The sequence below is a fragment of the Ochotona princeps genome, chromosome 4 (assembly GCF_030435755.1).
Source record: "Ochotona princeps isolate mOchPri1 chromosome 4, mOchPri1.hap1, whole genome shotgun sequence".
Classification (NCBI taxonomy): Eukaryota; Metazoa; Chordata; class Mammalia; order Lagomorpha; family Ochotonidae; genus Ochotona; species Ochotona princeps.
The window spans coordinates 110464773-110481966 of NC_080835.1; the positions used below are offsets into that span (position 1 = coordinate 110464773).

Below are 17194 nucleotides of genomic sequence, written 5' to 3' on the forward strand. Positions count from 1 at the left end.
TGTCCTTTTGGGCTTCGCTCATTTCATTGAACATAATGGTCTCCACTTGAGACCACTGTGTTGCAAATGGTTGCATTTCATTCTTTTTAATGGCTGAATAGTATTCCATAGAGTAACTGAACAAAAATTTCTTTATCCATTCTTTTTTATGGGCATCTGGATTAGTTTCCTCTCTTTGCTATAGTGGATTGTGTTGCTGTGAATGTAGGAATGCAGGTTGCTTTCTCATATGTAGGTATCACTTTTGGATGTATTCCCAGGAATGGGATTGCTGGATGATTAAATATATCAGCTATCAGCTGTGTGAACACGCTCCATACTGGCTGCTCTGGTCTACACATCCACCAGCAGTGAAGTAAGTTTGTTTATTGGTAAATTTCTGAATATAGGCAGGTCTCAATAGAAATAGGTAGAACCTCAGTGTGATTTTTATTTGCATTTTCCTTATTGCCAAGAAGTCTGAGCATTTTTTTTGTCATATGTTTGTTAGCCATTTGAAATTGTCCTTTAAAAAATATCTACTCATTTTCTTCACCCATTTCTGTATAGGATTGTTTGTTGTGTTGTTGTGTTTTTGGAGCTCTTAGTATATCCTGGATATTAGTCCTGTATCTGTTGTGTATTGTACAAAGATTTTCTCCCATTCTGTTGATTGCCTCTTTGCCCTTTTGACAGTTTGCTTTGCTTCCTTTACAGAAGATTTTTAGTTTGATGTAGAGTCCTTCCTATACATTCAAATAGTTTGATGGTTTCTGGGTATAGATTCAGGTCCTTTATGCATTTAGATTTGATCATTAAATATGTTGAAAGCTGGGGGTCTTGTATCTTACTTTTGCTTGAGGCTATCTGATTGTCCTAACATTTGCTGAAGAGAGCAACTTGTTTCCCTTGGTTGTTTTCTATTCTTTTGTTGATGATTATTTGGCTGTGCAATTGTGGGCTGTATTCTGGGGTTTCTATTCAGTTCTATTGATCTTCCTCTCTGTTTTTATACCAGTACTATACTGTTGTGATTACCACTGCAATAAATCCGACCTGGTCCCAGTAAATGATACATCTGATGTATTGTTGGATTCTGTTGGCAAGTATTTGTTAAGGATTTTTGCATCTGTGTTCATCAGGGATATTGGTCTACAGTTCTCTTTCTCTGTTGTGTCTCATTCTGGCTTTGGTAATAGGGTGATGATGTTGGTTTCATAAAGGAGCTTAAAAGGATTTCCTCCCTTTTGGTTTTTTAAAATAGATTATGGAGAATTAGGGTCAGTTCTGCGTGGACTATAGTGAAGCCTTCTGATCCTGGATTTGTTGTTTTGCTTTGCTTTTGAGAGGGATTTCATTACTTATTCTATTTCTGTCTTCATTATTGGTTTATTTTGATTTTCTTTTTCCTAATGCTTCAGTTTTGGCAAGTTGTACCCATTTCTTTAAGGTCTTTTGCTTTGTTGGCTTGTAGTGTATGTCCAGGATATCTGTTGCTGTTTCCTTTTTGCCTCTGATTCTACTGATATGTGGTTTGTGTCCTCTCCCTCTGTTCTCTGTTCTCTTTTTTGATGAGCTGAGCTAGTAGGGTAACCTGTTTTTTCTTTCTCAAATAACCAACTTTATGATTCATTGATTTCGTGTATTGTTCTTTTGGTCTTCCTTTATTTTGATTATTTTTTGTTGTTGTTGATCATGGGGTTATTTTGCTTTGGTGTGTTATTCTGGGTTGACATTGTTTTGTTCTAGGATCTAGAGTATATCACTCCATTCTCTTGTCTGAAGGGTTTCCTCTGAGAAGTCAGCAGTGAATCTGACTTGTTCCCCTATATGCTGTTTTTCTAACTCCTTCAGATGTATGTTTAACTCATTTACTTGGTGCTGTCTTGTTTTTCTGACATAGACACAAATCGCAACACATTTTCCTCCTAACACTGCTTTGAAGGCATCTCACAGGTCTTGGTGTGTTGTATGGAGAGCTTCATTTGTTTCAAAATTTTTTTTAAAGATTTATTTTTGTTTTATCACAAAGTCAGATATACAGAGAGGAGGAGAGACAGAGAGGAAGATCTTCCATCCGATGATTCACTCCCCAAGTGAACGCAACGGGCCGGTGCGCGCCAATCCGAAGCCGGGAACCTCTTCCGGGTCTCCCACACGGGTGCAGGGTCCCAAGGCTTTGGGCTGTCCTCGACTGCTTTCCCAGGCCACAAGCAGGGAGCTAGATGGGAAGTTGAGCTGCCGGGATTAGAACCGGCGCCCATATGGGATCCCGGGGCTTTTAAGGCGAGGACTTTAGCTGCTAGGCCACGCCGCCGGGCCCTTGTTTCAAATTTTTTAAAAATTTCTTCTCTAGTCCATTTATCATTCATTAGCATGTTGTTCAGCTTCCCAGTGTTTGCATAGTTTCTGGAGTATTTTGACTTGCTGGTCTCCAGTTTCACTCTGATGGTATGAGGAGGTGCGTGGGATCATTCTGATTTGTTAAAAATATGCCAAGGCATGTTTTGTGACCTACAGTGTTATCACTCTTGGAGAAAGTTCCATGTACAGATTTTTTTTAAAAAGTTATATTCAGTGTTGTTAGGAAGAAAGGTTCTATGTTCGTGTTACTTTGGTGAGATATGTTGGTTCCTTGCTGAGTTTCTGTCTTGTCGATCTCTCCATTGATATTAGTAGGGATATTGAGGTCTCCCAGTGTTGTATTGGGGTCCATGTTTCCCCGTAGGACGGTCAGTACATGTTTCACATAGCTATGTGACCTGGCATTTGGTGTGTGTGCGTTCATTATCATTATTTCTTCTTGCTGGAGAGATCCCTTTATCATTATATGTTGTCCATTTTCATTTCTTTCAATGTCTTTCACATTAAATTATGTATCATTTGTTATTAGAATGGATGCTCGTTTTTTCTTTCATATGCATGAAACATCACTTTCCATCCTTTCATTTTCAGCTTCCATATGCCTTGGTGATGAGATATATCTCTTTGTAGGCAAGAAATGAATGGGCCCTGTGATGGATGGGTCCTGTTTTTTGGTCCAGTCTGCTAATATATTGCATTTTGCTGAAGCCCCAAAAGAGGTGGGAAGGAGCAAAGCCAGTGGCTTGCGCTCTTGGTTTATACCTAGGCAACCTTCACGCCCACCTCCTGATTTGCTCTCACTCTGGGTGTTGGAATACACACAACAGGGTCCAAATATCCACCTGTGCAAAAAAACACCTTTGGCTTTTGGTTCTGGTTTATTCAGCCAGGATCAGTTTAGCTTAACCTAATCCAGTCTCTGCCCCCTTAGGTTCCAGCATCCTTCTCTCAGGTGGTACTGGTATCTTTCAGGGGGTTAGAATACAGACTTGGGTGTTGAGTGAGCTCCATTTTCATTTCCTGGGCCCTTTCCTCAACTGGTTCACTCCCCAGTGGCACACTCCCCACAGGTGTGGCTGCCTCGAAGTGGAGGCAGTCAGCAGCTCAAGGAAGTCCACTCAGTTTTGCTTCCCTTTGCAAGTGTTGGGGTCAGTTCTTTATCCTATGGCTTTTTGCTACATGCTACCTCTTTGGGAGACTCATGAAGAAGTCTGCCTGCTCCATGTCCTATTGTGTTCACTTCAAATCCACTAGGCTTCTGGTAGTGTGTTGGGATGCCTGTGTTTTGTTTCTGCTCACCTTCCTCTTGGGCTGCAGGCTGAAACCTCTGGTGCTTTCAGTTTTCTTCGTCCATGCAGCTCCACCTTCTCTCCAGAAGCTTCCTCTGAGCTCCGCTTACCTCAGGCAGTGACTGTCCTCCAGCTCTGTGCAGCGCTCACTCTACTCTCACCGCCGTCTCTCCACTCAGGGCTATTCCTTCTTACTCTGAATGGCCAGTTTTGATTTTTTTGCTATGATAGACATTCCAGCTGGTGTGAGTTGAAATCTCCTAGAGATTTTTATTTGTGTTTCCATGATATCTAATGCTTCTAACCATTATGTTTATTGAAATAAGCCAGTCTTAAAAAGACATATCATGTTTTCTCTGATGTACAGCAGCTAATATAGAATATAAAAAGTATGTAAGAATGAAATGGTCACCTTGGTTTGATTGTTGTTTTTAGCTCATGTTTCTACTCAAGTATAATTGTGATCTTAGTTTTTATTGAATATTATGGGTAGTGGCTAATTAAGCCTATAGAATGGATTAAAATTATGTCTTTGCAAAAACTGATGAAGTGAGGCTAGTGAGTGAGGGTTCTGCAGGGAGAAGAGGCATGAGGGGAATGTTGTCTTGATGGAGCTGCACATACACAATACACAAAATTTGTTCTCTGTATTAATAACATTTAGAAGTGCAAAATTATCATTTTGTAGGTGGCTTTTTATGTTGTGAACTTATGCTTAATATCTGATGGTTTCTATAAAGAACACACAAAATGGCATTGATTTCCTGAATAGAGAATATACTTTCAACAACTTTTAGTTATAATATTTGTTCATTATTTGCTGTATTTATTCAGTGTTTACTGAACACAGGGTACTTTCTGTGTATCTTATTAGATTTTTTATCAATATAAAAATAACAGATTTCTTGTATTCATAGGTTTATGGATCTTCATATTGCTTATAGGTTTGAATAAATTTATATTGATTTTCCAGAGAAGAGACAGGTTGATATAGCATAGGCAGTTATTGACACTTTTAACTCAATATTGTCATATTTGGAACATTATTTGCAAATTCACAAATGGTGCAAATATGGTAACATACGTGAATAAAAGCACAATGGGGTGTGTGAAAGGTAACATTTAGCCTGGATGCTAACAAAAAATGAAGGCTAATAGTTCTGTGGCATGCTCTTTTTTCATCTTTTTAGTATCCCTGGAATAAGCATATCATCTTAAGTCTGGACATGGAGATACATGATCTGTTTTTGTACTATGCATATTTAAGCTCCTTGATAAATTCTACCCCCTTTCCCTACAAACAACCAATTTAAAAAAAAAGAGTCAAAATATTAGCTGTATTTCTGGTAAAGCTGATTTAGAATAACACAATACATGTTGAGTGTAAGCATTTTTCCGATGTTGGTCCTCAAACTGGACTGCTTGGCATCAACAGCCATTGCAATATTCCTGAAAACTGCAGGCTTGTATCACAGGGAAAATCCTCCCTGTTCAACTAAATCATGGTGGCACATAATGAAGACCATTTTCAAGAACTGAAAGTCACCCACAATACAATGGTGCTAGTGGAAGGAGTATTTGAGAAATGGCTATGGGAGAACCCTCAGTAATGGGAGTCCTGACCTTCGAGACACAAGACCAAGAACCAGTGTGCTGTCCTTCAGCCATTGAGGAAACAGTGAGAAGTCAGTCATCTGTAACTCAGCAGAAAACCCTAGCCAAGAGATGATCACGCTGGCATTGTATTTTTGGGCATTCAGAATTGTGAGAAGCAAATACACCTTTATTAGGAGTCATTCCATCTGTGACTGTTTGTTGTAGGAACCCAAAGGCCCGAGAAGCCACCCCCACAGAACTCAGCTGCATCGTAGGCTTCAAGCACCTCAGGGACACAGAGGAGTTGACAGCATAGTCCACGAGCCCAGTGAGGCCTTCTGTTTCTGTGGCGAGCTCCACTGCACTATCTGCTTTCAAGTCTCTATTCACTGGTGCCACTTGTCTGCTGTCAGAGGGAGGGACTTGGTGCACACAACCAATAATCACGCACATGCACTTCTGACTGATGGTCAGTAGCTAGCAAGCTCTTTTTTAGAGTATGTAGGTCTCAATGACCCTAATTCCTTCAGCTTTTAATAGAAGCCAAAAATAAATATTTTTCACATGAAAACTTACCTTCTACATGTTCACTGATGTTTTAAACATGAAAATAAGATAAAATGGAGTGTGTAGTCCATATCTGGGATGAAACATGTCTGTAGTCCCAAACTTGACAATTGCAGTCTCTGTAGTAGTCTGGGCTCTTTGAAGATGTTAAGTCCTACTGTCTTGCTGCTCAGCTTAATTCTTTAATTTCATTTTACATTGTTTAAAAAGTAAGTGAAGCTATACCATAGTAGATGTGCTTTCTTCATTGATTTCACACAGTTTATGCAAGCTACAAAACGGCTCCTGGAATTGGAGTCTTAGAATTCTGAATTATTCTGTCTGCATTGATTAGCATTGGAGTTCTGATTTTAATCATGTCTTAGATTAAATTGATGCAAGGATTAAGGTATTCTTAAAGCTGGTTTACTAATCATGACTTTCCTATTCTTCTGTACTACAGCTTTCACTTTCAGAAGAACAGAATGAAGTAATGAAAAACGGCTGTGAATCTAAAGAGCTGGTCTACCTCGTGCAGATTGCTTGTCAGGTAATTTTTTTGTTCCCTGTTTCACTTAAAGTCTATAAGAATTATTTTGAATTATTAATTTCCTTTTTATACCATGTTTTTCACATTTTAAAGCACTATAAACCACTTAAACTTACATAATATCTAAATTACGTTAAGCTATGGATAATTCTTACAAAAAATGGGAGTGGCAGTGGTTATGTTGTAGTGGGTTAAACTGCTGCTTGACATGTGTTTCCTGTTGCAGTGCTGCTTGGAGATGTGGCTGTTCTGCTTCCTGTCTAGCTTCATGCTAATGCATCAGGGAAAGCAACACATGGTTCCTCAAATACTTTGGTTACCTGCCAGCCACATGAGAGTCCCAGATGAAGTTCTTATGGCTTCTGGTTCTGACCTGCCCCAAGCTAAGCTAGGTTGTTTTAGCCATTTGGAAATGCCCAAAGTATTGAACATACCTTTCTCTCAATCTCCTCCTCTTATGTGTGACTCTGCTGTTTAAGTAAATAAAAATTTACAGATAGAAAAGCAAATGGGGACAGTGTTTGACATAGTAGTTAAATTGTTGTCTAGGACACCCACATTTCGAAGTGTCTGGTTGTGTCCTGATCCAGCTTCCTGCTGGCATGCATTCTGGGGAGGTTCAGATGATGACTGGAGTGCTTGGATTCCTTCTGTCTTTGAGAGAATCTAGGTTGAGTTGGACTCTGACTTTGGACTGGCCCAACCTTGTTACTACAGAAAGAAGATCTCGTTTCATATGTTTCTTTTTTCCTGCACCCATGTGGGAGACCCAGAGAGTTTGCTAGTTCCTGGCTTCAGATTGGCTCAGCTCTGGCCACTTGGGGAGAGAACCAGTGGGCAGAAGACATTCTGCTCTGTCTCCCTTTCTGCAAATCTGCCTTTCCAATAAAAATAAACAAGGAAGTAAATAAATAAATTTAAAAAATATTTTTGAAAAATATTTCATTAGTTTTGTAAAGACCTCTTATATTCTTCTTCAGAAATTATTGCACCAGAACAAGCATTTTTTGTTCCTTTTAAATGAACTTTTTGAAGCATCTTCCTTCAGAATTTGGACACTTCACCGTAAATAATAATAATAACTGTAATAACACATTTTTCTCCTGGTCATGTTAACATTTTCATACATACTCAGAGATGAAGTGACCAACTTAGTAAAATTCAGTAATCATTAAATGAATCAACAGTTGATCATGTGCCGTGAAGACGATGAACTCAGTTTTTTCCTGCCTGAAATGCTTATATTTTCTAAGCAAAGAAGTAAGTTTTTCTTTGTTAGAATAATAGGAAGGGTGTGTTTTTGAAGCTTCTTGATTAGAACTTTTTTGACGGTAATATTATTTGTTCCTAATGAGACTTTAAAATATGTTATTTGTGGCATTATATCTTCCATCATGTAAATACCTAATGTGGTTTTTTTTATCCATTTATTCTACAATCTTAGAGTTTTCTGGAGAATTAGTCATTGTAAAACAAATATTTTTGGAAAAAGCTTTTTTTTGGTACAAAATTTTTCATTTCTTTGAGAGAAAGTAAGACTTGATACATTTATGGGTTTTTTTTTCTCCAACAATATCCTGTACATGAAGTGAAGATTAAATGTTCTGTTAAGTCCTAATACTTATTTCATACAGGGAATTCTTGCTTTCTCAGGTCAGGTGGTGCAAAAGGAAATGTTGCCTAGTTAAGGGCTGTTAGTTTTAGGTGTCAGAATATAGGAGAGGAAGTCAGGTTCTACTTACATGTACATAAGATGATGAAAGTCCTAGAGCATTCGTTTGTTTCTATGCATACTATTTATATGTGTTATTGCTATTCCAGTTTCTTTTAGGAAGTAGAAATAGGCAGCTTTAAGTTACTGTGCTTCATGTACTATTCAGAGGAAGTGCCTGTGTCAGGTGAAATCAAGAATGCCTTAGATAAACTGTTATCAATAAATGAGTACAAAGGTATTTTGTCTATCTAGACAACACAGTTGGTTTGTCAATAATGAATTGATTAGTCCCTCTACAACATAAATCATTTTATCATCACTTTTTCACATCATTAATTTATATGTGTTCCAGGAATGCTAATATTTTCATTTACATGAGCAAAATATAATGCCAAAACTATCTGCGCTATTTTTAAATATTTACTTACTTTAAAGACTTATTTACTCAAAAGTCATATTTAAAAATATATAGGGAGTGGGCCCAGCAAGGTGGCCTAGCAGCTAAAGTCCTTTCCTTGATCACGCCCGGGATCCCATATGGGCACCGGTTCTAATCCCGGCAGCTCCACTTCCCATCCAGCTTCCTGCTTGAGGCCTGGGAAGGCAGTCAAGGACAGCCCAGAGCCTTGGGACCCTGCACCTACATGGGCAACCTGGAGGAGGTTCCTGTCTCCTGGCTTCGGATTGGCACAGCACCGGCCGTTGCGGCCAGTTGGGGAGTGAATCATGGAACGGAAGATCTTCCTCTCTTTCTCTCCTCCTCTATGTATATCTGACTTTGTAATAAAAATAAATCTTTAAAAAAAAATATGTAAGGAGGAGAATCAAGATGGCGCATAGAGTAAGGACACATTTAAATAGATGGAGAACTATCAGCCCAGGTAAAGCAGAGGCCACATTCCAGGAAATAGGAGAGTACAGGCTGATGGCAGAGGGACAGCTAGAGACGGATGGACGTGGGAAGGCAGTGAGATAATGTTGTGGTGTTGCAGAGACCAGATACCCCAGTGGCAGTCAGTGAACAATGAGAAATGAACTGCAGTGGTAGCCAGAGCTCCACCAGCAGCCAGGTGGGAAGGGGAATTCACCAGGAACTTAGGAGGTAAACCCAGAAAAAGAACTACCCATCCTGTTGATTTCTTTGATTTGACCGCAAATAGAGACAGAGCAGCAGATCCCAACCAGGCAGTGTGCAAACAGGGTGGATCTCACAGCCTAGACCCTCAGAAGAGCCAAATCAAGCACCATTTCATGTAGGAAAGCAAAGGCTTTGGGGACTGGCCTGTGCATGTACTGAGCTTGGTGCAAACTCATTTCTGGCTTAGTGCATCGCACCGATGTAAACTACAGGTTCCACCCAAAATAGGTCCAGGTTTTCCCCAGACCTAACAGGCAACAGATCCAAAACTCCCCAAGTGACAAACCAGGTGCCATTTATATAATGTGGCAAAGGCTGTGAGACTGCAGGGACAACAGTGAGCTGCACATGTGCTGAGCTGGGAGCATACTCATGTCTAGCTCAGTGCATTGCACTGGTTCCACAGGAAAATAATACTGACTTTGGCATCCTATGGGTCAAAATAGGTCTGTGTGGCCCTCAGACCTAACAGCCAGCAGGTTATGGCAAGATCAGCACCAACAATAACCTGATTATTTACAACACCTGGTATCTTCCCCAGTATGGAGAAAGAATTGGGAAACAGCATCCAGGATTGGCACAGAACTCCCAGCATATTTGACCAAAAGCTATTTTCACCGTGATGCCTGATAATCAAGCTCTCCTCAATCAGACATAAACAAAAGATCCTTAAATGTGCACCTGAAAAAAAATCAATTAACATAGAGAAATGGCAAGAAGACTCACAGCTTATCTGTCAGAGGAAACTACAGGCCAGAAGAGAATGGAGCAACATATTCCAGATTCTAAGAGGAAGAAATTATTGGACCAGAATAATACACCCAGCAAAGCTTTCCTTTGTCATTGAAAATGAAATAAAATTCTTCCAAAGCAAAAAAAAAAAGCTCAAAGAAGATGCCACTTCCAGGCATGCCCTACAAATAATACTTCAAGATGTTCTCTTGGCAGAGAAAAAGAATAGTACCTACCAAAGCCAAAGACAAATGTGAGTAACATCTCAGTAAAATAACAACAGAAGACTAAATCAAAGAATGAACAGCCCACTGTTAAATTGACAGGACCAAATTACCGTCTATTTGTATTAAACCTGAATGTTAATGGATTAAACCCATCAATCACACGTTGTAGATAGGTAGACTGGATTAAAAAATAAAACTCATGTATTTAAAGGAATCTACAGGAGGCACATCTCACCAACAAAGATCAGTGGAAACTATATCTCATGGATTTTTATGTTTTTGTTTTTATTTTCATTTCTTCAAAAACATTTTTCCCTTATAAATTCTTCACTAACTCATAGGTCATACAGTAGCATCATTTGCTTCAAATAGGTTCTTTTTTTTTTTTTTTTTTTTTCATTTCTTCAGCAACACATTAGTCATTCAGTAGCATGTTATTTAACTTAATGGCGTCCTAAATTTCTATTTTTCTTCCTGTTGATTTTGTATTGTGGCTTTTCATTTAAGGGAATGTATAATAACTGTGTAATGGAGGCTATCATGCCCAGATGTGAGGATACAATGTAGTAAGCATCTCTACTTCCAGACTAAAGATGGACTGCCAGTGAAATTGTTCACTGTATCTTGACAATGGGATGCTGGACTCTACCATTGTGCATGCCCACAATGATGGACTTATGACTGTTTATGAGGAAGTAAACAATAGTAGCAATATAGGAGAAATTATTTGGAGGGAAAGAACTTGGGGAGGAAGTAAGAGAATTCCCAGAGCCTATTGTATCAAAAAATGATAATTTTTAAATGGGAAAAAATATATATATAGGGAAAGACAAAGAGGAAAAGATCTTCTCTCCCCTTTTATACTTCCCAGATGACTACAGTGGTGAGGGCTGGGTCAAGCTGTGCCTAGGGCTTCTTGCAGGTTCCCGCATGGGAAACAGGCCCATCCATTGTTTTTCCAAGAACATTAGTAGGGACCTGGATTAGAAGTGGAGCAGATTGGAGTGGAATGGGCACACATATTGGATGCCAGCAATGCAGGCAACATGGTTTACTTTCTATACCAAATGTTGGTTTTTGTGCTGCCGGAGGCCAGCTCCAATTGAGTTTGGAGCTCGGGAAGGGTGTGTGGAGTTGGCGTAAAGAGAAAAGATGGACCACTACAATTTCATGATCATAATGCAAGAAATGCTGTCTCCTGTATTTATACAGAAGCCATCACAAACTCTCGCAAAGACTTTTTATATCATGGTCAAGTGGGTGTTTCTAAAGATAATTCTGCCATTTGTTTAACCTTAAGGCAACAGGCTATCCATCCTGACCCTGCAGTCAGGAAGTTCTCAATAGACAGCATATATCAATCAGAAACGCATTCCTACTACAATCCTCATTCTGCAACTTAGTCTTAAATCAGTTAAAGGGGGAAAGGCATCACAGAAGGAAAAACCTAAAGATCAAGGAAAAAAACCCTAAACAGATTCCCAGTGCACCCATGGACTTAACAATCCTGGATTAGCATGTTTTACAATGTTAGTGTAAACATTCTCGAACTCTTCCAGCCATCATATGGTCAATGGGGGCAGTCTAGACAACATGGATTGTTAAAGGCTCTTTTGCCAAGTTATCAGCAACATCAGCTCCCAAGCTCACATTGATTGTAAAAGCCAACTCCACAGGAGCAAACAGCAATGCCTCAATAGATTACAGAATTCTCAGTGGGGTGGTGGGGTGTCTATGCACAGAGGGTTAGAATTGCCTTGAGGTGGTCGGAGAGACCTTGCCTTGCAGTAGGAAGCTCCTCTGGGCCTTGCCAGCAGGGGAGCTGTTCTCTTCACACCTTTGGGTCATCCACATCCACTTCATGGACTCCAGCACTTTTAACGTATTTTCAAAAGGCACACATGATGTTTTGGTAGCATTTGTTAAGATGCTTGTTATTGGATTGTGCTTCTGTGTATTAAGTGGCTTAGGTAGGTTATTTTCTAATTGTTAATATCTTGTTAGGCTGCTTAAAATATTTCAGATCACTTGGTACATTATTTTTACACCACGGTAGTAATTTACTGCATTGTAATAATGCCACTGCACATACTCTGTTTCACTGTAAGTAATGGTTAATGGATGCCCATGACTAACCTTTTGGCATATACCACTGTAAGTCATATTAAATTACAATGATTTTTTAAAAAATCTTGAAAGACTCATAAGGAAACCCTCTAATTATGCAAATGAGAAAACCAAGACTCACTTTACTGAAGTGGCAGTCCTAAGCCACATTGTGTGTTAGTAGCAGGGTTTATTAAGACGTTAGCTTCCTGACTTCCGGCTTTTCTGCATCTCCTTGGATTTTCAATCTAGAGCAAATTGAAGAGATTGTTTGGTCTTCAGATAAGAGCACATTAAACAGAATCTATTCATGAACTAATTTCTGTTTGATAACATACTTGATATTGTTACTTTAATAAAAGAATAAAGTCCTTTTTTTAAACTGTTGTTCTTTTAGCCTAGAAGTAGGAAATGACTGCTTTTCTTCCCTTTTTTAAAATATTACTAATTTTTCTGATCTTCTGAACCTTTTTGTTATGAATCTATTTACTTTTTAAATTTTTTATTGCTGTTTCAAAGATTTATTTTTACCTTAAAGGCAAACTTCCAGAGAGAGAAGTTAATAAAAGCCAGATCTTCCATCTGCTGTTTCACTCCCCAAATGACACAACTGGATGGAGCTGAGTTAATCTAGAGCCAGGAACTTCCTCTAGGTCTTCCATTTGGGCACAATGGCACTGGGACTTGAGCCATCCTCTGCTGTTTTCTGAGTCCATAAGCGGGGAGATAGATGGAAAGTGGAGCAGTTGGGACATGAACTGGGGCCTATGTGGAATGTGGTGCCTCTGGCAGAAGCTTAACCTATGACACCACAGCACCAGCCCCTAAATAATCCAAACATGTGAATTACGTGTTCTATGATTAGTGCATTCATATTCAGTAGCTATTTCTTGATGATGTGTCTGTGTAGTACACACATATTGTGACAAGTAGTATGTAGTTTAATTCTGGTAACAACAGCTCTGTAAGGATAGCCTAATTTTCACCTTGGAAATGATAATATAGAAACCCAGAACAGGGGCCCAGTACGCATGCGCTGGATCCTACACAGATGCCAGCTCCACTTCCCTTCCAGCTCTCTGCCTGTGGTCTGGTAGAGCAGTGGAGGATGGCTCAAAGCCTTGGAACCCTGCACCCATGTGGGAGACCTGGAGGAAGCTCCTGACTCCTGGCTTCAGATTGGCTTAGCTCCAGCTGTTGTGGCCACTTGGGAAGTGAATCAGCAGAAAGAAGATCCTTCTTTCTGTCTCTCCTTCTCTCTGTGAATCTGACTTTTGAAAAAAAAAATAAGTTAAAAAAATAAAACCCTGAACATTCTTAAGTTCCCAATGTCATAACATTAAAAGCCAGGAGTATAACCCAAGGGTAGTGTTTTCATAAAGAATTATAAAGTGCCATGGAGGGGTTCACTCTGTGGCTTAGATGGTAAGACTGCCACCTGTGTAGCTGGCATGCTATATAGACTCTGGTTTAACACCCAGCTGTTCCACTCCCAGTTCAGCTTCCCATTAATATGCCTGGGAAAACAGAAGGAAGATGGCCAAATCCTTGAGTCCCCTGCACCAACGTGGGAGACCTGGAAGAAGCTATGGCTCCTTGCTTCAGCTGGCCAAGCTCCAGTGATTACGTCCTTTTGGAGTGAGCTAGCAGTTGCAAGATTTCTTTCCTCTCTCTCTCTCTCTCTCTCTCTCTCTCTCTCTCTCTCTCTCTCTCTCTTTTTCTCTCTCTCTCTCTCTCTCCTCTGCCTTTCTTATGCCCCTTGCCCCGCTTCCTCCCTCTCTCTTTTCTGTAATTTTGCCTTTCAAATAAAATATTTCTTAAAAGGTGCACTAGAACTGACCAGCTTGTTTCTTTGTGTAATTACAGTGCACAAAGGCTATCTGTCTGTTTATCCATCTTCCTATCCACCTACCTACATATGTATTTAAATGAACTTTACAGCGAGCACTTTCGGCCCAAGCATCCTATGTAGGAGTGCTTGGGTTTGAGGCCTACCTCTGAAAATCGATTCTAGCTTCCTGCTGCTGTGCACCCTGCTGGCTCAGTGGCTTGGGCTCCCTACCGCCAAGGTTGGAGACCCAGATTGAATTTGTGGCTCCAGGCTGGCACAGCACAGCTGTTGAGCACATTCTGGTTGGAAGATTCTTTTGTTCTCTGAAATAAAATGAAAATAAATAAAAACACGAGAAATAAAACCATATAAAGACCCCTAGGGATCCCAGTAGTCAAAGCCAACTGAGTGCAATAGTAGGGTAATGTAGTCTCAGTAATGGTGAAAATATTCAACGGCTGACATAGCAATGAGACCAGATGCTAGTCATAAAATCTCATTTAGCCTTGTTGGTGTGTCTCAGCTGAACAGTATCCATGGATACTTGTACACCTGCTCACATGCCTTGAAGAATAGATACGTAACTCCCTGCGGGAGCTCTAAACACCCTCCTTTGCACACTAATTGTACTTTAGAATATGTTATCTTAACCGATACCCTTCCCTTATGAGCGAATAAAAACAAAAATACCTGTTTTAGAGAGCAGATCAGCCTCTGTGGATGAAGAAATGCTCTCTCATTTATCTTAAATGGATCTGGGAGAGGCCTGTTCAGGCTGCTTGTCTCAGTAGTCCTTTACTGTTTCCTTTGTGTATCAGTGTTTCTCAGAAAACTTAATGTAAAATTATTGAAACTTAATAAAACCTTACAAGATTTAGGAATACATTATGGAAGATATAGAAAGAAGAATTACTGTCTCAAATGCTGAAAATTGAATGATTAAAAACTATTAAAATTAGATAAGCCCTGATACTATCCTATAGAACCCAATTTCTTTTATTGCTCTACTCCTGTGTCATAAATCTGTATTGTGAAATACATGATTCACTTTATATAAATGCTTTCAGTTCATACAAATAAAGCCTAACTGCTATGGAAAACCTACAAATTAAACCTAACTGCTATGGGAATTGATTTTGACATGTGTCCTAAGGAAAAACCTGTTTGAACTTCTGCTGTGAGTATACTTTTGTTGGTCTAATAATAACTTGCTCGGACACTTGTTATCCCATTGTTGTCTCTAGAGTAGTTAGCATTAATGGTTCCTACTGAAGTTGGAGAGTATACAATCATTGTTAACTATTTTTGTCTCTGAAACAGAATCATTACTAATTAGTCGTTTATGCTTCCTAAAGAACAAGCATTTTATAAATATTTATAATAATCTGAGAGCACTTTTATGTCATGGAGGGTGGGATAAACAGTTGGTTTCAGCACTATGCTTCCCTGCCTCAATGTATCTGTGCTGTTGTGTTCTCATGCTTGAAATTCCAACAGAAATGCACTTCATGGTATGAAGTGTCTCCTTGTCTGCATAGTACATTTAGAAAATGCTGTTGAGCATCTGTGTGTAAACAGGGTATCTAGGCAGATTGCCAGCATTCAGATTTCACCATTTCACTGATAAGTAGACTACTATACACAAGTGGAAATAACTTGTACAAGGTTCTGTGTTTACAACAGGGTAAATTGAGTTTTAATCAGGTTGCTTTTCTTTACGTAGAAATATTGATAAAAAAAATTCAATTAATATATTAATTTAGGGTCCAGTATTGTAATGCAGCAGGTTGAGCCACCTCCTGCCATACTGGCAACCCAAAACAATGCCAGTTTGAGTCCAAGTGACCCCACTGCTGTCTCAGCTCCCTGCTGATGTGTCTGGGAAAGAGGAGGAAGGTGGCCAAAGTACTTGAACCTTCCACCACCCACTTGGCAGAGCACATGGGAATTTCTGGCTCCTGTTTTGACCTTGGCTCAGCATGGCCGTTAAGCCACTGGGGAGTTAAACCAGTGGATGAATGGGCTCTCACTTGCTATACTCTATCTTCTATGTAAAACAAGTGACTCTTGAAAAGTGAAACAGAAGAAAAGTGTTAAGCAGCTCTGTGTCCTGTTGGCTGTGATGCTGCTTGCAGCACTCATGTCTATCATTTAATTTTATTTTTAAAATTTGGATGAAAGAGCAAACTTTTTGGTGTCACAGAATATTTGCAAGAAATTGAAAGAAATCAGCTCATGTATATAAGATGAAGTATAGTTTCAGCTTCAATTCCCAATATTAGTTTTTTGAAGCTCTGAAGGCAGCTTTGTAGCAAGATTGTTTAGGTAGAATAAAACATGATTCTCTTTCATATTAATAAACATTATGATTTATTTAAAAACTTTTTTTAAAGGTTTATTAATTTTATTACAGCCAGATATACATAGAGGAGGAGAGACAGAGAGGAAGATCTTCCATCCGATGATTCACTCCCCAAGTGAGCCGCATCGGGCCGGTGCGCGCCGATCTAAAGCCAGGAACCTGGAACCTCTTCCGGGTCTCCCACGCGGGTGCAGTGTCCCAATGCATTGGGCCGTCCTCGACTGCTTTCCCAGGCCACAAGCAGGGAGCTAGATGGGAAGTGGAGCTACCGGGATTAGAACCGGCGCCCATATGGGATCCCGGGGCTTTCAAGGCGAGGACTTTAGCCGCTAGGCCACTGTGCAGGGCCCTAAAAACTTTTTTTGAAATAGAGGCACATGACAGCCGTGGCTGCACCATTCTGAAGTGGAGCCCTGAGTTTTGGATATTTCCACTCGAGTGGTAGGATTCAAGTACTTGAGTCATTAGCTGCTCCCTCACAGAGTGGGCATTAGGAAGCTGGATCAAAGTAGCTGGGGTGTCAAATTAGGTGAGCCAGTGTGGGCCACAGGTATCCCAAGTAATGCATTTGCCACTGTGCCAAGTGGCTACTCTAGAAACTTTATTTTTCAGAGAAATTTTATTTTCATAGCAAAAATAAAAAATTGTCATGTATGTATTATACATACCTCAGTTTTTAGCCTCCCATAGTACATTGCTATGTCAATTAGAACTGTGGAGCCTTCATTAACTCATCATTATAACCCAAAGTCTATAGGTC

At 39.7% G+C, this 17194-nt stretch overlaps 2 protein-coding genes across 3 annotated transcripts in view; one reads left to right on the forward strand and one right to left on the reverse strand.

Annotated features, from left to right (window-relative positions):
• Positions 1-17194, forward strand: part of ARHGAP32 (Rho GTPase activating protein 32) — a 309647-nt gene that overhangs the window by 184977 nt on the left and 107476 nt on the right. For both annotated transcript variants that reach the window (XM_058664112.1, XM_058664113.1), the window contains one exon: positions 6238-6324. In XM_058664112.1, the coding sequence (XP_058520095.1) occupies positions 6238-6324 (87 nt within the window). The remainder of the gene's footprint in view (positions 1-6237; positions 6325-17194) is intronic.
• Positions 1-17194, reverse strand: part of KCNJ5 (potassium inwardly rectifying channel subfamily J member 5) — a 253758-nt gene that overhangs the window by 38995 nt on the left and 197569 nt on the right. The gene's annotated exons all lie outside the window — the stretch shown is intronic.